This window comes from Schistocerca americana, chromosome 8 (genome assembly GCF_021461395.2).
Source record: "Schistocerca americana isolate TAMUIC-IGC-003095 chromosome 8, iqSchAmer2.1, whole genome shotgun sequence".
Classification (NCBI taxonomy): Eukaryota; Metazoa; Arthropoda; class Insecta; order Orthoptera; family Acrididae; genus Schistocerca; species Schistocerca americana.
This window is the reverse complement of record NC_060126.1, coordinates 481,519,418-481,544,200: the sequence shown is the minus strand read 5'-3', so window position 1 is coordinate 481,544,200 and position 24,783 is coordinate 481,519,418. Positions and strand designations below refer to the sequence as shown.

The 24,783-nt window shown below is 38.1% G+C and overlaps 1 protein-coding gene across 6 annotated transcripts in view; it reads left to right on the top strand.

The window, feature by feature from the left end:
• LOC124544921 (myelin regulatory factor) overlaps window positions 1-24,783 on the top strand; it is a 343,973-nt gene that overhangs the window by 267,376 nt on the left and 51,814 nt on the right. For 3 of the 6 annotated variants that reach the window (XM_047123662.1, XM_047123661.1, XM_047123666.1), the window contains 9 exons: window positions 953-1,175; window positions 7,121-7,336; window positions 10,952-11,194; window positions 11,313-11,472; window positions 15,086-15,218; window positions 15,305-15,373; window positions 20,521-20,971; window positions 21,460-21,568; window positions 23,229-23,362. In XM_047123662.1, coding sequence (XP_046979618.1) covers window positions 953-1,175; window positions 7,121-7,336; window positions 10,952-11,194; window positions 11,313-11,472; window positions 15,086-15,218; window positions 15,305-15,373; window positions 20,521-20,971; window positions 21,460-21,568; window positions 23,229-23,362 — 1,738 coding nt within the window. The remainder of the gene's footprint in view (window positions 1-952; window positions 1,176-7,120; window positions 7,337-10,951; window positions 11,195-11,312; window positions 11,473-15,085; window positions 15,219-15,304; window positions 15,374-20,520; window positions 20,972-21,459; window positions 21,569-23,228; window positions 23,363-24,783) is intronic. The other 3 variants (XM_047123663.1, XM_047123664.1, XM_047123665.1) reach the window with 3 other exon arrangements.

Below are 24,783 nucleotides of genomic sequence, written 5' to 3'. Positions count from 1 at the left end.
CAGCGTGAGCACTGGCTGCAGAATTTGAGGCATGTGCTACTTGGTCAACTGCAGCCACAACAACTTCATCAACAGCTGCCATGGGAATCGGCCACCTGCCTCTCGCTGCTTAACCACATAATTCACTTGTTTCTTCAAATTTCTTGATCACATTCCTTCGCCTGTTTATTGACATGGGATCTCTTCACAGCTGTTTCTGTTGCCAATATTCCTGTAATGCGATGCTGTTATTTCTGCCATTCTGATAAAACGATTTTAACAGCCATGCCCCGTCTTTTTTCTCAAGAGCCATTGCATTTCATAAAGAAAACTTCAACCTTCTTAACCCTTTACGACAACAGATACTTCAAAAGTAATCAACATGTGTCAGCAAGTGACAAACAACATACTGACATCAAAACAGGAAACATTTCACTTTCGGACTGTTTACAGCACCATATTTTCATCTGTTGGCCGAAAGTGAAAGTATTATTTCTTTCCAGAATACTCCATGAGTGCACTGAGTAATGCACATACCTACAATGTTTCAGCATTCTGCGATGTATACAGCAAATACTGCAGCATTCAGAAAACCATCAGTTTAATTGCGACCACACAGTATTTCCCTGATCCGTTTATAACTTTTCATTTCTATTCACAAATGTCAATATTGTGTAATAATAATAATAATAATAATAATAATAATAATAAATCATATTTCCACTTTGAATAGAAAATTAAGTAATTAATCACTGGTTGCTACTCTTAGTGTGAAATATAAATTGGACCATCTGTATATATATACTCGTATCTGTAGATATACATTTATTAGCACCATATTTCACTCATTTTTACATTCCTTTTGCTTTTGATCTGAACCTATTTTGTGTGGCTAACATACAGAAATATACTAACACTTAAATCTAGTTGACAAAATTGATTCAGTTTTGAGCATTTGGAAGTGAGGAGACAGCTTTCCATTTCTGTGCAGGTTTGACCTGCAGGGGGGAAAGCAGAACAAAATGACTGTTGGTCGGTTGCACTTCAGTGAAACTACATCCAACAACATGCGCAAGAAAGGAAAGCCAAACCCAGATCAACGGTATTTCTACCTCGTGGTGGGCTTGCATGCACACACTGCTGATGGTGCCAATTACCCAATCATTTCCCATTCATCAGAACGCATCATTGTCAGGGTAACCATGCAACTCTGAAATTACATAATATTTATTCAATTATAAAAATTATTTATGTAAAACTACATGAAGTTTTAAAATTCAGATGCTTTCTGAATATGTTGTCAGATTATCAGTTTGTAGATAATATATATTTTTTCATTTGTAGTATTAATTTTTTCAGTGAATGAAATTTTTTTGATGTACAGCAGGGAATCAAATGAAAATTACTTGCTACTGCTAATTGAAAATGTGTTTAAGAAAAACTACAGTTATAAAGGAAGTAGAAGAAGAGGAGTACACTCATAATCCATTATTTCAACTTTGAACTACACTGTGACTGTCATTTTATTTTTCCTGTAAATTAAATTTGAAACCAGTAGGTACTTGTGACATAGGATAAGTCTTTGTGTTTACAAGTTAGATAATGTGAACATAGTATACACATAATCGTATATAGAAGTAGTTTTTACAATGGACAATGATATATAATAATAATAATGGTTTACAATACATAGCATATGTAGATAGCATAAGTTCTTACACCAGAGCTACCACAGGTTTTAAAAATGCAACATTTTGTCATAGATTATTGTTTTTAATTGTGCTTGAGTCTCATAATACAAAAATTGAGGCTAATACTACTTCAGTTTCTCTTAAAACGATAAACAAAATTCGTTAGTCAAAGATGAACAAGCAACTTCAGCTTACTATGTGCTCATGCACTCCTCCACACTACAAAAATCTTTATTTTGTCAAGTTTTTTTCGGGTTGCGAGGAAAATCTTCTCACTTTTGAGGCTTTGTATGTTTTATGGCAGCATCTGTACAAGGGTGATTCAAATATAAATGGGAGGTGCACCAGTGTACCACGACAAGCAGTTCCGAGCAGGGCAGTGGAGTGGGGGGTTGAAGGTCAGTGTGTTAGGGAAGGGAAACCAACTTTGTTTGCTGCTGCACTTTGTTATGGTCTCAGTACAGTCATAAGTAAACAAGAGCTCTCTTTGCCTGTTGTGCAATGTATTATCATAAAGTTTTTAACCTGTGAAGGGGTTAAATCCTCAGAAATTTTAGCTTGTTTGAAGGCACAGTTTGGGGATGCTACACCACCCCTGAACCAAGTGTTAACTTGGGCCAGACTATTTAAGGGTGCCAGAGAATAGAAAATGTGTGTCTTTCTCTTCCTGCAAGGTCAATTCTCACAGATGACAACATCTGTGTTGTTCAAGAGTTTATTGAAGGTGATCGCCAGTGCACTGTTGACAACATTCCAGGAGAGGTGGGTATCGGCACTGGGAGTGCTCATGCCATTATCAGTGAACAGCTTAGCATTAAAATATTAGTGCTTGATGGGTTCCTAAGTTCTTAACGAAACAGCAAAAACAGGTCCGGTTGAAAATCTGAGAAAGGCTTCTGAATCAATTCTGGCAAGAAGGGGAGGATTTTTTGAAGTACATAATCAATGCAATGAGACATGGGTCCACCATTAGACTCCAGAATCCAAAATGATGAATAAGGAGTGGCAAAGACAGGTTGAAGGTTGCCCCATGAAGGCCAAAACCTGCATCTCACTCGGAAAAGATTTTTTTTTTTTTTTTTTTTTTACTATGTGCAGTGAATGCAGCTTACTACTGCCAGTTGTTAACGTCAGAAAAAAGAAAAAAAGACAAGGAATGCACTTGACAGATGTCATCCTCCTCCTCCTCCATAGCAATGCCAAGCCTCACACTGTGAATTTGACAAGGGATAAATTGGAGGACGTGTGCTGGGAAACCCTAGACCAATTTGGTATAGTCCATATTTGTCATTTTCCTCCCCCCCCCGCCACCCAACTATTTTCTTGTTTGCATCCCTGAAAGAATCACTTGGAGGCGAATGATTAAAAAACAATGAAGACATTGGTTGGTGACACACCCTCTAACATTTAATGGACAAGGAAAACCGTTTCCAAAACATTGGCAAAAGTATGTAAAGCAGGAGGCTGTGTAGAGAAGAACTGGAAGTTTTGTGAATCTTCAGGTTTTCGCGGTGCAAAGACTGCTCCATTAAATTTCGGGAATGCAGCCGCATAAATTCTGCTTCTTCTTCTAATATTTTGGCTGTATATCTTTCAGCCATCTTCAGAGAGAGCCGTACGACTGACGCTCCAGCGCTCGCTCCATCCTTTTAAACTCGCGGACCGCGCCACTGCGCATGCGGCCACAGATGAACAAGGCGCCAGTGATGTTGATCGGCAGCAAAGACGTAACATATGCATGAGTTACGTCTGTGGCTGCGCATTCGATCCATGCTGGGAGATCGATGTATTACTGGGAGCTGAACTGTAGCGACGTCTTTGTAAGTTCAATATTGAAAGTGCCGGATTCCATGATCTATCTAATGTGAAACCACTGTCTCTATTAATTAAATTCTTCGCCAAGCGGATTTCAATGGCCTCTTTTACTACGGAGTCCCAGAAAGATGAAACAGAAGTCAGAATTTCGACATTTTCATATACCATAGAGTGACCTGAATCAATACAATGCTCTGCCACGGCCGATTTACTGGGTTGTAAGAGCCGAGTGTACCTGCGATGTTCCGTACACCTCTCTTGGACTGTACGATTCGTTTGTCCGATATATGAAAGGCCACATTCACATGGTATTTTGTAAACTCCAGGTTTGCAGAGTAGTAAGTCATCTTTAACGGAACCCAGGAGTGCAGCCGTCTTCGCCGGTGGACGAAAAATCACTTTTACTTTATGTTTAGTGAGGATCCGTCCTATTTTGGATGAAAGGCTTCCCACATACGGCAGGACAGCCATGGATTTAAATGTTTCCTCGTCATCTTCTGCATTCCTTACGGACACCTAAGGTTTTATTTGTAGTGCCTTACATATCTGTTGTGGAGAATACCCGTTGTCCTCAAAAACTCTCTTCAAATGTAAAAGTTCGTTTTTTAAACTACTTTCATCAGATATGACGTGTGCTCGGTGTACCAAAGTTCTTAGAACACTACTCGTCTGCGAAGGATGGTGACAGCTATTTGCATGTAAATATAAGTCCGTATGGGTCGGTTTCCGATATACTGCATGACCCAGAGTGCCATCTTCTTTACGCCGAACCAAGACATCCAAAAATGGAAGACATCCCTCGTTTTCCACTTCCATTGTAAACTGAATTTGTCCATGGATGGAATTCAGATGGTTTAAGAAGTCCTGCAATTTGTCCTCGCCATGGGGCCACTACAAAGGTGTCGTCAACGTACCTCCAAAAAACTGTAGGCTTCAAACTAGCAGACTCCAGGGCCTTCTCCTCGAAATCCTCCATAAATAAATTGGCCACCAAGGGTGACAAAGGACTACCCATGGCAACACCGTCAGTCTGTTCAAAAAAGTCGTTATTAAATAAAAAGTATGTGGAGGTCATCACATGGTGAAACATAGCTAAAATCTCCTCACTAAACATAAAGTAAAAGTTTCCAGAATGAGATTCTCACTCCGCAATATCCTTTCTTTCAGGAGTGCTAGTTCTGCAAGGTTCGCAGAAGAGCTTCTGTAAAGTTTGGAAGGTGGGAGACGAGGTACTGGCAGAAGTAAAGCTGTGAGTACCGGGCGTGAGTCGTGCTTCGGTAGCTCAGTTGGTAGAGCACTTGCCCGCGAAAGGCAAAGGTCCCGAGTTCGAGTCTCGGTCGGGCACACAGTTTTAATCTGCCAGGAAGTTTCATAAAGTAAAAGTGATTTTTCGTCCACCGGCGAAGACGGCTGCACTCCTGGGTTCCGTTAAAGATGACTTACTACTCCGCAAACCTGGAGTTTACAAAATACCATGTGAATGTGGCCTTTCATATATCGGACAAACGAATCGTACAGTCCAAGAGAGGTGTACGGAACATCGCAGGTACACTCGGCTCTTACAACCCAGTAAATCGGCCGTGGCAGAGCATTGTATTGAATCAGGTCACTCTATGGTATATGAAAATGTCGAAATTCTGACTTCTGTTTCATCTTTCTGGGACTCCGTAGTAAAAGAGGCCATTGGAATCCACTTGGCAAAGAATTTAATTAATAGAGACAGTGGTTTCACATTAGATAGATCATGGAATCCGGCACTTTCAATATTGAACTTACAAAGACGTCGCTACAGTTCAGCTCCCAGTAATACATCGATCTCCCAGCATGGATCGGATGCGCAGCCACAGACGTAACTCATGCATATGTTACGTCTTTGCCGCCGATCAACATCACTGGCGCCTTGTTCATCTGTGGCCGCATGCGCAGTGGCGCGGTCCGCGAGTTTAAAAGGATGGAGCGAGCGCTGGAGCGTCAGTCGTACGGCTCTCTCTGAAGATGGCTGAAAGATATACAGCCGAAATATTAGAAGAAGAAGCAGAATTTATGCGGCTGCATTCCCGAAATTTAATGGAGCAACTGGAAGTTTTAGTTGTGCAAATGATTAATCGATAAATATATAAAAATAATTACCATTTACATTTGAATCACCTTCATGTTAATTTTATGCCACAGTATTGAGGCCATTTAAAAAAGAAATGGAGGCATGAACTGCTATAGTCTCTTACTAGTGTCCTCATAAGCTGTGATTTATCATCAGTGTTCTAATATTTGATACTGAATTTCCATGCAAGAATGGCTAAGTCACTGGCTATTATGCCTCATGGCTATAAATTTTTCAGTTGTTTTATGTATCACTTGAATGTGGGTGCTATTCAAAATTTGGACAGTACCTCTGTCTATCCCCCACCCTCCCCCACCTTCTCCTTACGGCCATCTGAAGACCACATGCTTTTATGGTATCTTTTATTCCTATCTTCAGATGACTTCACATTTGATCCTGGAATCCCTGTAAAGCTTAACACTTTCCCTCTGACAAAAATTCACTGGTTCTTATTCTGTTATGTTTAGTACCTTTCAGAACCTTCCAGGTTCAGCTTCTTGTTAATTTATTGTTCAGAGTTGCTTATGTCTTCCCATCTTGTCATTCATTCAGTGTAAATGTCACAAAAATATCAGTATCAACAATGAAATTGGGTAGACTGCTACTCAGACAAAGAGTGGCAGGTAGACACATTTTAAAGTAGGCTAAGCTATTGGACAATATCTTTCCTCAGTATGGAAAGGATAGATTTCTGCTCACAAGATACAGAGATGTTGAGTTAGAGCCAGGAACAATGAAAAGAATGCTAAACATTTAAGCTTTCAGACAAAAATATCTCCTTATGAAATAGAACACACACACACACGCTTGTGTCAAAAAATATGTTTTCTTTTTCTTATTGTTTCTGTTATTTTCTCTACATTTTGTTATATTTCATCATTGCCTCATAATTTCCAGTCTTCTGTGCTTCTTATTGAACCTAAAAGTATCTTTGTAATTCTTCTGTCCAATACTTCTGGTTTGTCTCATTTATAATTCATTGTTAGGCGCTAGTATTGTAGTTTTGCTGCTATCCATTAATGTGATGTTTCTGCACTTTTTGATATGCACTTTTTATTGTGAACATTCTTTTTTATAGCCCATTGTTTGCTCTTTCCAGTTCATGTATCCTTTCATCCACACAGATTTTTCTGAGCAGTTTTCTTGAATTATGTTTCCTAAATACTTAACCTTTGTAATCTTTTCTATTTCACCAATGTCTATTAGTAAAAACTTTGGTGCCTCGTTATGTTAGTGAAAACCTCCTTTTTCACTGCAGAGGTTCTTAAATCTGCTCTGTTGGCTATCTTTTCCAACAGATTGCCTTTTTTATCTATGTTTAATAGATTTTTCGGAGTCAAAACTACAGCAAAATCATGTCCAAATACCAGATAGCTTACTTCATTACATTATTTTTTCCTCCCAAGTGATTGATTATACTTGGTATTCTTTTATTTTTTCTACATATTATTTTAATTGTAGTTTTCCTCTTTTACATATAGTTACATTTATGTCTAAATGTTTGGTGAAAGAGCAGTCTACCTGAAGACACTAGGCTTTTCTGTTCCAGGCCTCAAACCCTGGCCAGTTTGAGAGCGACGTGGAGTTGAGCTGGCAGAAGGGCCACACGCCAGACTCAGTCTTCCACACAGGTCGTGTGGGCATCAACACAGATCGGCCAGATGAGGCTCTGGTCGTGTATGGAAATCTTAAAGTTACTGGCCACATCATGCAGCCCAGTGATCAGAGGGTCAAGGAAAGTGTACAGGAGGTTCGTGTTACAGAATGTTGAATTAAACACAAATTAACAATGAAATGTCTTTTGGGTATATTAAAAAAACTGAAGTCAGAGTAATGTCATAGACTTTGATATCATTCTACATTTTATGCATATGAAGTGTGATCAAAATGTAATGGGAATTTTTTAATTTTGCATGCTTTATACATCCAATTTTGAAGATTTTTTTTTCTTTTTGGTACAGGTGTTCCTGATGTATGCTTGCATTTTCATCTGTTTTGAGTATTTAGTTTGTCAACAGTTGAAAAGATTACATGTGTTTTCGAGTGCTCAGTGAATTTTTGCTTTCGAAAAAGATGGATTAAAGAATTTGCATAACATTTTGCTTGAAAAATAGAATAATGTGTCACACCGCATTGGAAATGTTGACTATCACTTTTGGAGAATCTACTATGAGTAAGACAAGAGTTTACGAGTAGTATAAGCATTTCCGAGAGGGTCAAGAAGATGCAGAAGACAACAACTGCCTTGAATGCCTATATATCAGTTACTGATGAAAATTTGGAAGAAGTAAAGTAAATGGTTCTGGAAAACTGCCCGAATCACTATCAGAAAGGTTGCTAATGTTGTCAGCATACCCTTTGGCTTATGCCAAGCAATTCATTATTATTAATAATATATTTATTATTTATTTATTTATTTTGGCATGAAACACAAAGCAGAAAATTTTGTTCCAAAATTGTTGAATTTAGACCACAAATGATGTCACATAGACATCACTCAGGAATTCATGAATGAAGTCAACAACAAATCCAGAACTTCTAAAGAAGGTTGTAAAAGGTGATGAAACATGGGTATACAGATATGACGTTGAAACCAAGGCCCAATAACCCAATGAAAACTCCATAGAGAGCCAAGTCTTAAAAAATTCAAGTTCAATCACATGTGAAGGTTCTTCCCACTGTTTTCTTTAACTGCAATGGGATAGTACATCATGATTTCCTACATTATGTTCATACGGCCAGTAAGGAATACTACCTGGAAGTTATGGACCATTTGCATGAAGCAGTCCAAAGAAAACTACCAGAATTGTGGCAAAACCATGCATGGAAATCGCAGCTTTATAATTCTCCTGGTGACACCTCAATGCTTGTTCATGTTTTTTTTTGGCAAAAAATAAAACCGTTATGTTGTATCAACCACTGTATTTGCCAGACATGGCCCCCTGTGACTTCTTTCTATTTCCGAAACTGAAGAGTACCATAAAAGGATGTCATTTTGCCACCATTGACAAGATAAAAACAGAATCATTGAAGGAGCTGAATACCTTTATGAAAAGTGAGTTCCAGAAGTGCTTTCAAGATTGGAAGAAGTGCTGGCAAAAGTGTATTATACCTGATGGGCATTACTTTGAAGGGAACAAAATTGATCAAACTTTATCAGACTCAAACAATCTCAGTTTCAAAATTTTGAGCGAAGATAGTTTTGTAGTTGTGTAAGTTTCATTGAAGATAAGGTGTTCTTTAGAAAAAAAGAAATGAGGACTTTCAAGTAAGCTATGTCAATCATAACACAAACAATTATTACCGGGGTCAAATTTTTAAGCGTACGTGGTTTGCACGAACCATAAATCAATACTAATAATAAATCTGTAAAACTCTCACGTCTATCTGTTTGTCTTCGAACACGTTAATCTCCAAAACTGTGGGGCTTCCACTGGTAACTTCAGCATAGCAAGGGGCACTATATGGACTATATTTCCTCAAAACTGGATCATGGAAAAAAGATATTCATACATATTATAAAAATATACATGTGTATGTATGTTCTTCATCTCCTCCAAAACAACTGGACCAATTTCAGCCAGACGTGGCATCACTGTCTGGAAAGAATTGCTGTGGAGGTAAGAAAAACCTGTCTATCAAAGGGATGGGGGTAGGGGTGAAAAAGAAGTGTAGGCTATGATACATGAATAACCAGATTTTATTCATTCAGTATTTGAGAACAAGAGCACTAAGTAACTTACAAAGAAACAGATAGAGGGAAGAAGAAAATGGACCAATATAATTGAAATAAATACATACCAGGCAATGCCGAATACTCAGCTAGTTTGAATATTTCTTTAAAGAAATTTTGTACAAAAATTACTGATACTGTATGCCCTGTATGAGCTAAAATGCCGTGGGGTAAGAAACCCATTCACAAGATTCTGATCATTCTCTTCCATTTCTTTGATAACTATGAGGCTTGCTGTTGCTTGCTTTTATGTTTCTTCCTTATTTGATATCTCTTTACTGGCTGTGCATGACATCACATTGATCTTTGTAGGCCTTTGGGTGGGGTTGGTCTTCTGTCTCCATCTCACTCATTTATTTCTGATGCAGTGTTCTGATCATCCCCGGAGTCTGGATTTACTTGGACTGTGTGTTGACATTTTTGCAAATATTATTATTTGTAAGACCTAGCATACAGTGATATTTACTAGTTTTATATTATGTATCATGCCTCCTGTAGCTGAAATATGTAGAATAATTCACTTGAATAATCAGCTGTAGATTCTACATTTAGAGCAAATTTTTTATAGATTTGTGAATAATTTTTTTGCAGTGAACTATAAATCTAAAAATAAAAGATAGCTATTGTTGTATATGCTTTTATCCTGTACTTTATGGCATAGTCTCATAGGAAAAAAACCCTCATTTCAATCCCTCTTATTTCTGAATTTATGTTGTTTTTTTGTCTGTCATGCATCCTTGTTACATAACAAGACCTCTATGAGTAATATGAAAGTAAAATCTCATTACACCCACTGAAAACATCACAACGAAAGCAGACCTGAAAAATTAACACATGGAGAAAGCAGATCTCAGATCTCTAGATTCCACATCTTTATAAAGAGCTTGTGTGCCATTGCCTTCAGAAAATAGAACTCTTCATTTATTACAAAAGTTGAACAACTCTCAAGCAAAACACACAACATTGTTTTATGACAGCAGTCTTCACTTTCTTCCATTGAGATATTTAAACACTTTCTAAACCAAGCATATGCCTCATTTGCGTTATATTGCTTATTATGCTGAGTTTTATATTTTTACTGTACTATAATCAGCATAGCCAATGCCCTTGCCGCAATGGTACCACTGGTTCCCATCAGATCACCGAATTTAAGCACTGTCGGACTTGGCTAGCACTTGGATGGACGGCCGTCCAGTCTGCCAAGAACTGTTAGCCAGCAGGGTACCCTCAGCCCTTATGAGTCAAATTGAAGGGCTGTTTGATTGAGAAGCAGCGGCTCCAGTCACAAAGACTGAAAATGGCCAGTAGAGTGGTGTGTTGGCCACACACCTCACCTTATCTGCATCCAGTGATGCTTATAGGCTGAGGATGGCATGGCAGTTGGTCAGTACTGTTAGGGTCTTCCGAGACCTGTTCAAATCGAGTTTTTTTTTTTTTTTTTTTTAATCAACATAGTGTTAAAAGTATACAATGTTTATGTATTCTTTAGAATTGAAATGCCATTAACTAACATATTTCATGTCATTATAAGCCATCTCAATTTCACTGCATATTTCCTTGCTATGATTAAACCATATATTTTAGTGCCACAGACTGTTAATCTGTTTCTTCTCCTTTTTTTTTCTATTTCAGTGTGATACTCGTAAACAACTCCACAATGTGAAGCAGCTTAGAGTAGTGAGATATTGTGTAGCACCAGAATTTGCTCAGCATGCTGGCCTTACAGGATTAGATGTAACAAGCTGTACACCTGTAGTTGATACTGGTGTCATTGCTCAAGAGGTGCAGCAAGTAATACCAGATGCAGTCCGACCGGCTGGGGACATTGTTCTCCCTTCAGGGCAACGTATTGAAAACTTTCTTGTTGTAAACAAGGTAAACATCAGACATAAGTTCAGTGTAGTCATAACAGATTTTTCTCGATTTGCAACTCACTTAATAGGGTAATGTGTACTGCTAAGACATGCTGATTACACATTTATGTCTGGCACAGGAACGCATCTTTATGGAAAATGTCGGTGCTGTGAAGGAACTGTGCAAAGTCACTGATAATCTTGAAACAAGAATTGATGAACTGGAAAGAATGAACAAGAAACTTGTCAAATTAAAACGCTTGGATAGTCTGAAAAGCACAGCCAGTAGCATCTCAACAGGTAAGATGATTAGAAATGAAAAGATGTTGTGCTGTTGACTCTTAAATTTTGAAGACACTGTTCTTCCATTCCTTCCATCTTGTACATTAACAAACAACATTTACTGCTTTGTCAAAGGGGCTTGCACACAAAACTAGAGGGGACTCACCCCAGTTCATTTACAAGAGACATACAGGGTGTTTCGTAATTTATATAATATGCTTTTATGGGGTGTAGGGGGATTTAGTTTATAAAGTTTTGATAAGGAAGCCATGTCCAGAAATGTACCATGTGTGTAAAATAAGTTGTAAGATCAGGTGACTTTCAAATCTCTCACTTCATGGTATGCACACAGTGGGGATACTGAGGTCTGATCTGTGCACTCTACAGGAGTCCATGACATAGGCAATGCTTTGAGTACTCATCATCAAGTTCTCTTCCACATGCCCCCCCCCCCCCTCGCCTTCATCCCTCCCATCCCCCTTATGGCAGTTACTGTAATAGTAGAAGAATGCATGATCTGTAGGTGCAGCCACCATCAGAGGCAGAGGCACTGGATCACTGTATGTGGACATTATTGGGAAAGGCGGGGCAGGCAATATTGATGGAAGTTGCTGAGTCACCATGGGACCTGAAGGTCATCATACAGCTGCTGACCAGGATGGAGGAGAAGTTAATTTTCGTGGTGCTGCCAAAGTTCATGGGTGGAGGCTATGGGTTGTCATGGATACTTGATGGGTGGGGATCACCCCATAGATCCAGGTTGGCTGGTGTCCGAGCTTCTTGGCATGCACCAGGTTGCCTACTCAGAAGGGAGAGGCCTTGGTGACAACATGCACAGCTGGCAGACGTACCGCTACCATCTCCAAGTTTCCACACCCACTTGTGTATTTACTATCTCTTTGAAGTCAGCAAAAAGTCTTTAAGTGCTGTTGGATTTGTCTGTTTTTACCCATTGATTGTGGGGAATAAGAATTAAACACATCCCCACTAGCGAGTCTGTCCAGTCCCGTTTTTAGGATCTCAGTTACAGCCAGAGTTGCTGGTTGAGCTTTGAAGGATCACAGGACAGCTAACACCTTAAGGGTGATGTGAGCTTTGAATCATGTTATCTTTCCTAAACCAGCTTATTTATCACAGAAAAACTTACTTTAAGGGGCTGAAAGGTCCTTTGGATTTCATGGCATGTACTGTTTCATGAGGCATTAATCCAACTGCATGAAAAGGATCTGTTGCAAAAATATTGTCCACTTTGCAGTCAATTACCAAAAGAAAATTTGCTGGATGAGTGACTTTATTGTAAATAAGTAAAATGGGTAGTTTTCGTAGTAAGGGCACCTGGCAGTGTCTTTAGGCCCACAGGTTTGCGTAGGCTGTCTGCTAGGGCAGCATCCCTAAAATTAAATAGGTAAATTGGTTTAGCAAGGACACAAAAAGATGTGTCAGTAGGTAATTTCACTAGGTGCTTGCCTAAGAAAGCATCTAAGAAGTAATGCAGTACTGTTTGTAGTGATCCTGTAATTCTGGATCCGAGGTGGTCTATCACATTAAATAAAACTCTCTCTTCCAGGCAAAAAACTTTGGCCCCATTTGTTGTTGGCTAGCCACCCTTATTCTTAGTTTTAACTCTAATTTTCTTAACCTGTTGCAGAAAACTAGTTTCATAGTATTGTAAGAATATTTTTGTCAATAAATGAGTTTCTCATTTGCTCTTTATCCTCGGTGAACATATTCCCCGTGTTCATCCAGAATCTGAGTCAGCATTCTTGATTCTGTGAAACTGTATGTTTTCCTTCATAATTAAACCTCACTGAAGGAGATCCTTTATTGCTGCTGTCAGACAAACCACTTATTATGAGTCTCACACCTATTTAATGAAAAACAGTTGGATTTAGAAATAAATTATCAGTTGCTTTTACACAGTTTCCTTCTGCTCTTGTTTTAATGTGATATGGACAAGTACCTATCTAGCTGCACTTGTTCAGTTTTCGTGACTTGCAAATGATTTTATGTTGTGTACAGTACGTATGTGGAATTACCATAATATTGTTCAATTGCCTGTAATTATATTTCCCATTTAAGAAGAGCTTCTTACGCTCTGTTGGAAAAATCCTGACATATTATGAGCATTTTCCTCTGTGTTATCAAGGCTACTGTTTGTTTTTGCACTGAATGTTGGAAGTGTGAATATATTCATCTAGATACTTGGTCTTTCAGAAAATTTTATCTGAATGGGCCAGTGAAGATGTCAGAAATCACAGGGGTGGACAGACACCACTTTGGAAATTAGTAGTCAAGTAACTTCTTATAGGAAACATTCCAATGCAGATGATGCAGATTGTGGCATGATGTGGCTCTACACTTACACTTTCAACAGAATGCTTCCTCCAGGATTTCTTGTGTAGTTCAAAGAGTGACACAGTCTTCGCGTAAATATGGGGAGCATTCCCAATGATTTTCCTAATATCATCCTCAATTGTGCAGTTGAGGTTATGGTCCAAATTATTTCCAGATCTCTGAAAAATCACATGATAATTATGTATGCTTCTGTTTTCACCTTGAGCAATTTAACAAACTTATTGACAGTTGAGTATGGGAGGGTGTGATATGTTTGGCTCAGGTTTGTCTGAGCATACAGTTGGCAGTGGCAGCTGAGTGTTTCCTTTCTGGATACAGTTACATGCTGCTTGTTAATGTGCAGTACTTGGTTTGCTTGCCAGGGTGTTAATAGTCTTATCACTTTCCTGTGCACTTTCACTAGTTTATGACATTGTGTTGTATAAAATGAACATGCCACACAAAGGAAGAACGCAAGCAATTAAAGTGAATCACAATTTTTATGTTACCGGCTGCAAGCTTCCTCTGCAACTGACCGTGGTAACTGCAACCTGAGTTAGCAGAGTGATATGACAATGGTGCAGAGGATAGTAGGCATGACAAGCTACCTCACTGATTGGTTGTCACAATGGTAACTGTCCTGTAATAACTAAATATCAGTCTCTTCGTGAATCTGATCCAGGTATAACAAAATTTGTTTTTTGATATAGTGGTAAAGGCCTCAAGATCTGATCTTCATACCTTTGGGCTGTCAAACAATATTTCTGATGATGTGGCCATCAATACCTCCACTAATGCTGACTCCTGCCCACACCACTAGCCCTCCTCATGAATACTGAAATATTTCATACATAAATACAGGGCTCATTCACATGCCCTACTCTCTTCAGTTGTAAATGTATTGGTTATCACCATTACCCCAAATCATGACTCATAATTGCACAAAAAAACTGCTCTTGTCAGTGAGCTCTCATCTGTCATTTTCTTTGCCCAAGCTAGTGTTGTATTCTTAAGAGACCACACACTATTTGCCTAAATGCAAAAAAGCCAACATGCTACATGTTCCAGAAAATAATTCCAGTGAGCTTCTGCATAACTTTTAATCTTATGAATATGAGCATAATATGAACTCTAATACTCGAGAACCTAGATGTCCTTTCTACTTCGCATTTCTGTACATATGTGTCATGTGCTGTATGAGTTATCTGCTGTCTTATTGCTCTGTACTCATTTCTGTGTGTCTTGAAGGTAACCCTCAATACAAAGACTTATAGTGAGATGCATTTTATCTTTACAGTAACCAGTAAAGCAACGAACATTTCCGTGAGACATAGGCGCTGTCATCACAAGGAAGAAGTTGACTCATTGCCATGGTCCAATAAATTCATCCAGATAACAATCATAGTATTAGTTCTAATTATGGCACTGTGGTAAGGCACCAATTTACTTCTTTTATCGATATTCTAGGATCTACTACAAGTATGTAACTGATACTAGAAACTACTTTTGTTCACAGCCTTGTGGCAATGGCAACGTTATATTTTCTGGAAATACAAAGGAGGCCTCTAGGTAACTACTACCATGGGTAAGTCTATGTTAGTTTCATGATACTGATGAGATATTTCCCATATTGTGTTTCTCAACTTAATGTTTCCTTATGTTTCCACATGATAGTAAATTTATAAACATATGTTTACCTTACCCTTGATAATAAATATATGATATGGAACAGAGACAGGTTATGCTTGGCAAATTAAATGTAAATTAAACTGAAGACTTAGAGCATATCTAATAGTAATGTCCAATTTTATATTATTTGTAATTGTTCTATATCTGTATAAGTCACCACAGGACTAAACATGAATATGTACAAATAACTAAATACAAATAGAGAGAATCTAATCAGCCAGTCAGAGTTGTGCTTTTATGAGTCACTATGTAACATATTCCAATCATCTGATAACTTGTTAAGAAGTCAGAACCAATTGTAATGACATTTGTGTTACTGTATGCTGAAAAATACAATAAAAGACTCGGAGGAGAATTTTTAAAAGTGAACAAATGGTGACAAGCAGCAAAGTGAATTTAGAAGGACAGGTAGAACTGTCAGCCAACATTTTTTAGAGCTGCAACTTATATCAGTGCACCCAAGTCTGCATTTATGTTGACCAGCCATTCTTTCTATATATTTTACATTTTTGTTAAACACTCTTCATCATTAGCCTGTTGGCTTGGCTCTCATGTTTTGCATCAGTTACAGGTTGTAGGTTCGCTAATCTGATTATATTTTAAAGTTCCTCGTTGGTGCACACAGAATTGAAGTCTCACATCCTGAAAGTTTTTTAGATGGTGGTCTTGCAGTTCAATACCATTAAACCACATTTGAGTGATGACCAGTTTGCTTTACACTTCTGTTTATGTTTCACAACCACCAAAGTAGCACTTACATTTTGACATTATTGTCAGTGTAAACTTATCTTGTAAGCATCAACTTTCCACAGATGACAGTTCATGAGACAATAGTCACTTACGCACAGTTCTTAGATGAAAGGCATTATCAGGTTTAGAACAATTATGGTGACAAGAGTACAAAGTGAAATCCTGGAACTAAACAAGTGTAAAGGGTTAAACAACAAAAATAATTTTGGTTGTGGCCACACTTTAGTTACAGATAATTTGTAAATGAATGAGTTTCTGAAAAACTGAAATGGGCTACTGAAAAGTGGAAAATTATGGGTATCCAGTGAGTTAGATCTTTTTGTGCAGAAACTGTTATTAGCTCACACTATTCTGATGACTACATGCTAATGGGATAATTTCAATTATTGATATATCTTAAACAAAAGTGTTTTACGCAAATCTAAATATACAACAAGACTCGGCAGACTGAAAACTACCACATGAATAATAAAGTAATGTAAAAGTTGTGGAAATATTAATTTATCAGTTTTGGGTAAACATAATATTGGCATGAAACTTCCTGGCAGATTAAAACTATGTGCCGGACCGAGACTAGGAAGTTTCATATCATCGCACACTCCGCTGCAGAGTGAAAATCTCATTCTGGATAATATTGGCACTTGCTAATAAGGGGAAAAATAGTTTAGCTAATGAACCAAAGACACTTCGACTGTCACAATTTTATCAATAAACTTTTGAAGTATTTGTAATAAAGTTCCAAAATTTACTGCCCTCCAAGAAAGTTCTCATGCTCAAATCATTTTTGAGACTGAGAGCTGGCTGAAACTTGAAGTGGAAAGCTCCGAGATATTTAGCAAGTTGTGGAACATATATCAGAAAGACAGATTAGAGGCCATAGGAGGGGGGGCGTTCATAGCATTTGACAAAAACGTTGTCTCTATTGAAGTCAAAGTTGAGTGTGACAGTGAAGTTATCTGGTCGCTTATAAGAGGAGTAGGTGAAACTAAGTTAATTGTTGGATGTTTTTACCAACCACTCAATTCTGCTGTGAGAGTTCTAGAGTCATTCAAAGCAAGTCCACAATCAATAACGTGTAAATACCCAGACCATACAATACTAGTTGGAGGTGATTTTAACCTGCCGAGTATAGATTGGGGTATCTGTTGATTCATTTAGACTGGGATGTCTATTGATTCATTGCAGGGGTTACAGACAGACAATCATGCCAAATATTTCTAAACACTGAAAATGGAAATATCTTAGACCTAGTAGCTACAAATAGGCTGGACCTTATCGATAACGTCAGTATATAAACAAGGATTAGTGGTAATGATGTCATTACAGCAACTGTGATTACAAAAGTTAATAAATCAGTCAAGAAGGCTAGGAGCGTATTTCTGCTAGACAGAGCAGATAAGCAGTTATTAACATCTTACTTAGAGAGTGAAATGGCATCATTTGGTACCAGTAAGATGGATGTAGAGGAATTATGGGTAAAGTTTAAGCAGATTGTAAATTGTGGTCTGGAGAGTTATGTTCCTATTAAGTGGGTAAAGGATGGAAAAGACCCACCATGGTTTAATAATGAAATTAGTAAGATGCTGAGGAAGCAGAGGCTGTTGCACTCTAGGTTCGAGAAGGTTATGCACAAACGATGACAAGCGAAGGTTAGTACAGATTCGTACATCTGTGAAAAGATCTATGTTCGAAGCACACAACAACTACCACCGTCACACCTTAGAAAAAGATCTGTCAGAGAACCCGAGAAAATTCTGGTCATATGTAAAATCACTAAGTGGGTCCAAGGCTTCCATTCAGTCTCTTGTTGACCAGTTGGGGGTGGCAGTTCAAAAAAGCAAAACGAAAGCCCAAGTTTTAAATTTCACATTCAAGAAATTGTTCAGGCAGGAGAGCCATACAAACATATCATCATTTGACCATCAGACAGACTCCCACAAGGATGACATAGTGACATAGAAATAAGCATACCTGGGCATAGAAAACAACTGTTAGGTTTGAAAGCAAATAAGTCACCAGATCTGGATGGAATCCCAGTTTGATTTTACAAAGAGTACTCTATGGCTTTGGTCCCTCATCTAGCTTGTATTTATCATGAATCTCTCGCCCAGTACAAAGCTGAAGGTGACTGGAAAAAAGTGCTGGTGACTCCAGTATATAAGAAAGGTAATGGAATGGACCTTCAAAATTACGGACCAATACCCCCACTTCTATACTCTGCAGAATACTTGAACACATTCTCAGTTCAAATATAATAATCTTTCTTGAGGCTAAGCAGCTTATGTTCATGAATCAGCATTGGTTTTAGAAAGCATTGCTCATGCGAAACTCTGCTTACCCATTTCTCACACGATATACTGAGAACTATGGATGAATGGCAACAGGGAAGTGTGATAGGACTGCTGTTGTTCTGTATAAACATAATTGGTTTGGCAGACAGGGTGGGCAGCAGTCTGCGATTGTTTGTTGATGATGCCGTGGTGTAAGGTAAGGTGTCGAAGTTGAGTGACTGTAGGAAGATACAAGATGACTTAGACAAAAATTTCCAGTTGGTGTGATGAATGACAGCTAGCCCTAAATGTGGAAAAACGGAAGTTGATGCAGATGAGTAGGAAGAAGAAACCCATAATGTTCAGATACAGATTACTAGTGTCCAGCTTGACCAAGACAAGTTGTTTAAATATCTGGGCGTAACATTGCAGAGTGGTATGAGGTTGAACAGGCATGTGAGAACTATGGTAGGTAAGGCAGATGGTAGACTTTGGATAATTGAGAGAATTTTAGGAAAGAGTGGTTCACCTGTAAAGGACACCGCATATAGGATGCTGGTGTGACCTATTTGTGAGTGCTGCTTGAGTGTTTGGGATTCATACCAGGTTGGATTGAAGGAAAACATTGAAGCAATTCAGAGGAGAGCTGCTAGATTTGTTACAGATAGGTTTGAACAAAACTTCAGTGTTATGGAGATGCATTGGGAACTCAAATGGAAATCCCTGGAGGGAAGGCAGTGTTCTTTTTGGGAAATACTATTGAAAAAATATAGAGAACCAGCATTTGAAGATGACTGCTGAACGATTCTGCTCCCTCCAACATACATCGCGTGTAAGGAGCAAGAAGATAACATACGAGAAATTAGGGTTCATACAGAGGTATACAGACAGTTGTTTTTTCCTTGCTGTATCTGCTAGTGGAACAGGAGGGGAAATGACGAGTAGTGGAACAGGGTACCCTCCACCATGCACCTTACTATGGCTTCTGGAGTATCAATGTAAACTAGAATGGTAGCAAGTGAAGTAACTCCACCTTACAATTTTTAAAGGTATATGTAACTTACACCTTCCCATGTTTCCATTGTATGTATTGAGTCACTCACTGCATAAATCAGGGTAATATAGATAAACAAAAAGAAGAATCCTAGATATTAGATGCAGCTTTAGTGGAAGACTTCAGTAATCTGTTGTATCACTTCAATGCAGAGGGCTAATGTTAAGAAGTAATGTGAAGTAGGACAGACATATGAAACAACTCTAGGGAACACATTTAGATGACAGACTTGCTGAGATGATTGATTAGTGTGGTATGTTGCAAAACATGGCACAGTGCTGGTGTTCTTATCAGATGAACCTGATAGAAATTCAGACTCATTCTGTTAGGATTGTAACAGACAAGAGTACTGCATATCAGTATGTCAGATGTTCAGGGAATTTAAATGGAAATCATTGGGAGAAAGGGGCCTCTATTCTCATGAATCTTGTTGAATGAGCTTAGAGGATTTGTCTTTAATGCATGTTTTACAATATTTCTACTGACTCCATTGTATATCTTGCATAGGACACTGGGAATAAGATAAGAGAGATTAGGATGCGTACACAAGCATACAAACCATCTTGTTTGCCTTGCCATATAGATGACTAATCATGATACAAAATACATCCTGGCATTCAGTGTCCAGTGGAATATACATTTAGATGCAGTGTGAAGTCTTTATTTCGTGAGAAGACTAGAAGAGGGTTGGTCCAGCCTTGTGATGACAGCTGAGGAGATTCTTAAAAAAGTAGTGGCCCTAGTTTTGTAAGCAGGTGTTATCTTCAATATTGCCATCCAGAGGCATCTAATGAAAAGGATGAGGTAGCAGTTCTTTATCAGATTAAGTCCTGAGAAGTTAAGTTTTAGATTTTCTGGGATATCTGTCATTAACTTTATTGTTGCTATGTATCTTCTGCAGTTGCATTCAAGCAAGTGTTTTAATATAAGGATACATCCATTGAAAAACCTGTGTTTTCTTTCTAACAGGAAAAATTCAAGTCATCGTCATTCTCATGCACATTCAGTAGCACCTGCAGCAGCCTTCAGTACAAGGATACTAGATCCAAAGGTCCTTCCAACTGCTGTACCTGTTCCTGGCACTGGGTTACCTAATAACATCTTGCCACCTGCGCCCATGATGCCTGAAAGTATTCAACGAGTTCCTAAAGCCAAATTGTTGGATCCATCTGGCAAAAGCAGTACAGAAGCACTGGGCAGTGGTTCCAGGCAACCTGTGTTTGCTCCTCTCTCACTGTCAACACCCACTCTGGATGTCGCCACACTTCCTCACAACTGGAAAGTGGATCCTCCTGTCAATAACCATGTCAGTGGGGAGTTCATTGACCCACCACTAACTGGCTCACGGCTTACACCATCACCGATTGGAAGGCCACCGCATTGCACAAGTGATGCAGAGATGGAACCTAATCTGTGTTATGTAAGATGACACAGATTTTTATCTCTTTTAGCATATAAAAAATAAATAGAACATTTTATTTAGGAGTAAGCAAGTATTTTTAAATAATTAAGTGCTTTATAGAAGGAGATTTCATGACTTACTTTGAAAATGAGATTTCTTAATCTTTTATATGTTCATGTCCACAACTTGGCACTTCCCATTCTCGCTGCCAAAGATCTATACATTTTTTTCCTTCTTCTTTCAATGCTTGTAGTTGACAGGTCTTAACAAATATTGGAATACATTCTCCCATTAATTAATCTAGTTTCAAAGTAGACAAAGTTCACTTTTTTAAAGTTGAATTTTTCTGGCTGTGTGGAATCTCTTGCAAATAAATGGTAAGCTTAGCACAAAAATATGCATGCAAGCTTACATTCATTTCTCAAACTACAAAGTTGCTTAGTTTTTTATCTTACAAATTTTCACAGTATGAATAAAAAGATACTTATAATTCTCTTCATTTCCAGCCTATTTGTTGTGATGCTTCTCATTATGAGAATATGGACCAGCACATTGACGTATTTCCTGCAGTGTCAAGTGGGAGTGGACAAACTCCACTTTCTTCTTATCGTTATGGTAAGTAAGCCAGATACATTCTCTGTTATTCTCTGTTACAGTAAATGTTTAAATACTGCATCCAACTTTGTAGTTCAATACAAATTTCTATTAGATACTGTTTGGTACCACATGTCAGTGTTTCTTCTTGTTCTAATCACTTGTGGAGTATGATATCAATAACTGTCTAAATGCCTTTGTGCATGCTGTGATCAGCCTAATCTTTTCTTCATAGTCCCAACAGCAGTGAAAGGTAGTGTGCTGAATGATGTCTCTACATTATTAACTTATCACTTGCTCTTGAAACATTGAAAATAGGAGTTCAGTGTGGTTCAGTGGCAAAGTGCAAGACTGAATTGAAGTGTCTCAGGTTTGATTATCAGTCAATCACTTTTTATATGTCACTTATCAGTTCTTTCACCTCTGGCAGTGTTTGTTTAAGTGAAAAATTCTGAGTTTCTCTGTAGCTTGCAGTTCACATTAAACAATGCGTCCCCTGTAAATAGCCTTCATGGGTTTGCCACTGAGTGATGTTGTGAAAATTCCACAATATTTCCTCAGAGCAACTGTTTGACATCTTCAGGTGGTTTAACCTTGTTGGTGGCTAGGTATGACCGATGGTATCAGTCGTACCCAGCCACCAGCAAGGTTCATCCACCTGAAGAAGTTGGACAGTTGCTCCAAGGAAATATTGTGAGATTTGCACAATTTCATTCAGCAGCAAATCTGTGAAGACTATTTACAACATATCCACTGGGAAAGCTTGAAAAGTCACACTAGGCCCCCTTTATTTATTTATTTATTTATTTATTTATTTATTTATTCATTCTATCCATCTGTAGACAATATAGATTGTATGGATGTTGTTAACAAATACATATATATGATACAGACACAAGGGTATATAAAAGTACAATTGCATTTCTTAAATATTAACAATAATTATTTGTCTTACTGTGTTTCATGATTATACATCATGTACCACTCTGTTATTGAACATACCAAAGAAAGCCCCTAGTTACAGTACTTAATCAGTCACATTGTTAACATGTCAACAAATACATTGTCAATATATATATATATATATATATATATACAGCCACAAGGATATATAAAAGTACAATTGCATTACCTAAATATAAACTTAAATTATTTGTCTTACTGTGTTTCACGATTATACCTGATGTACCACTCTGCTATTGAACATACCAAAAAAACGGGCTACTGTGGTCATGCAAATTAAGATTTTCCATGGTATACCCAAATTGCTTAATGCAAACAACAGTATGATTTCTTCCAAAGAGGATGGATAGTTTCCTTCCCTATATTTTCCCAGTCCAATTTTATGCTCCATCTCTAATGACCTTGTTGCTGCTGGGTTGATAAACTCTAATCTTACTTTCCGTCTATCTCTTTGTCAGAATACGAGCACTGTGATTCATGGACATGAATGGGTTCTGTGCAACACTTTTATGATATTTTTTTAACAAGTCTTGTTAGTTTTGCATAAAGCGTGGCAATTTGTAATTTACAGCTGAATAGACTAACAAAATGTAATAGTAAAATGTTTACAAATAATGTACATGGACAAAATGTATAGACTCACCAAGTAAAAATTACTGTTTCAATATGCATTTGTATAACAGCATCTTTTAATTGACCCTAAAACATTGTGTTTCAGTGCATTTCGACCACACCATGAAACCATTTGTCACAGAAACAGCAGTTACCGTTCCTGTCATTCATCCTAAGATGGCTAAAAGCACACATTCAGCACCATCTCAGGAACCTACTCTGAGCTCTATGGAGAAAGAGGTAAAACACTGCATATTGTAAATTAAAAACAATTTTTTGTAGCATAGGTAAAATCTGTTCTCATAAATATTGTTGTGATGGATGGGTTTCTCTAATATAAGGGTCAGTCAATTGTTATCTGCAGTTTAGTTATATATTTTTGTTTATTTTGGTAGTACTGTCATTTTACGTCGATGACGCATGCTTTGTTTGTTCGGTGTTATATCTTTACCATTTTCAAGTTGCTAGGTAAGTTCCATTATCACTGCTGTGCTGTTAATCATGGCTGCTCCACTGTCTATTTGCACCAGAGAAGAGCAATGTTCAGTGATCTATTTTTTGTGGTCATACAGCGCATCAGGGGCCGAAATTCATCGAAGACTTTCGGTACAGTACGGGAACAGTGTTTTGCCACAATAGAGTGTCTACGAATGGATTGAAAAATTCCAAAATGGTCACACAAGTGTTACACACAGTGAAGGAGATGGATGACCATTTACCACCACAAATGAAGAAACCATTGAGCATTTATGTGAAATGATTCTCTTCGACAGATAATTAACTATTGATGAAGTGGCACATTGTCTGCAAATTAGTCACGGTTCTGCCTATGAAATCATCAACAACAGACTTGGGTTTCATAAAGTTTGTGCAAAATGGGTCCCAAAACAACTCACATAGTTGCATAAACAAATGCACTTGGACATCTGCAAAAAAACATTTGGATTGTTATGGCAACAAAGGGGACAACTTCTTAGATGGGATCATTACTGGTGATGAAACATGGATCCATCATTATGAGCCAGAGAGTGAACAGCATATTATGGAATGGAAACATCCAAATTCGCCATGCAAGAAAAAGGTCAAGACCCAACAGTCGGCAGGAAAACTGATGCTTATGGTTTTTTGGGATGCACGAGGTCCAGTACTGGTGCATTATGGACAAAGGGGCACAACAATAAACAGTGTACATTACAGTGAGATGCTTACTGCCAGGCTAAAGCCTGCAATTTGAAGAAAACACTGAGGAATGCTGTCAAAAGGTGTTGTGTTGTTGCACGACAATGCCCATGCGCATACTGCTGCCCACATTGTAGAAACACTCCAGAAACTCAAATTTGAAGTACTGGATCATCCTCCATATAGTCTTGATCTTGCCCCTTCTGACTATCACTTGTTTGGTCCACTCAAACAGGCATTAAGGGCCATCGATTTGCCTCGGACGAAGCAGTGAAAGAAGCGGGTGCATTCCTGGCTCACAGCTCAACCAAAAACCTTCTTTTATGAGGGCATCAGGAAGCTTGTACAATGATGGACCAAGTGCGTTGAAACACAAGGAGACTACGTCAAAAAATGATGTTCTTGTAAGTTTCATGTTTGATTACAATAAAATTTTATAACTACTTTGCGGATAATAGGCTAATTGACTTACCTTCGTACGT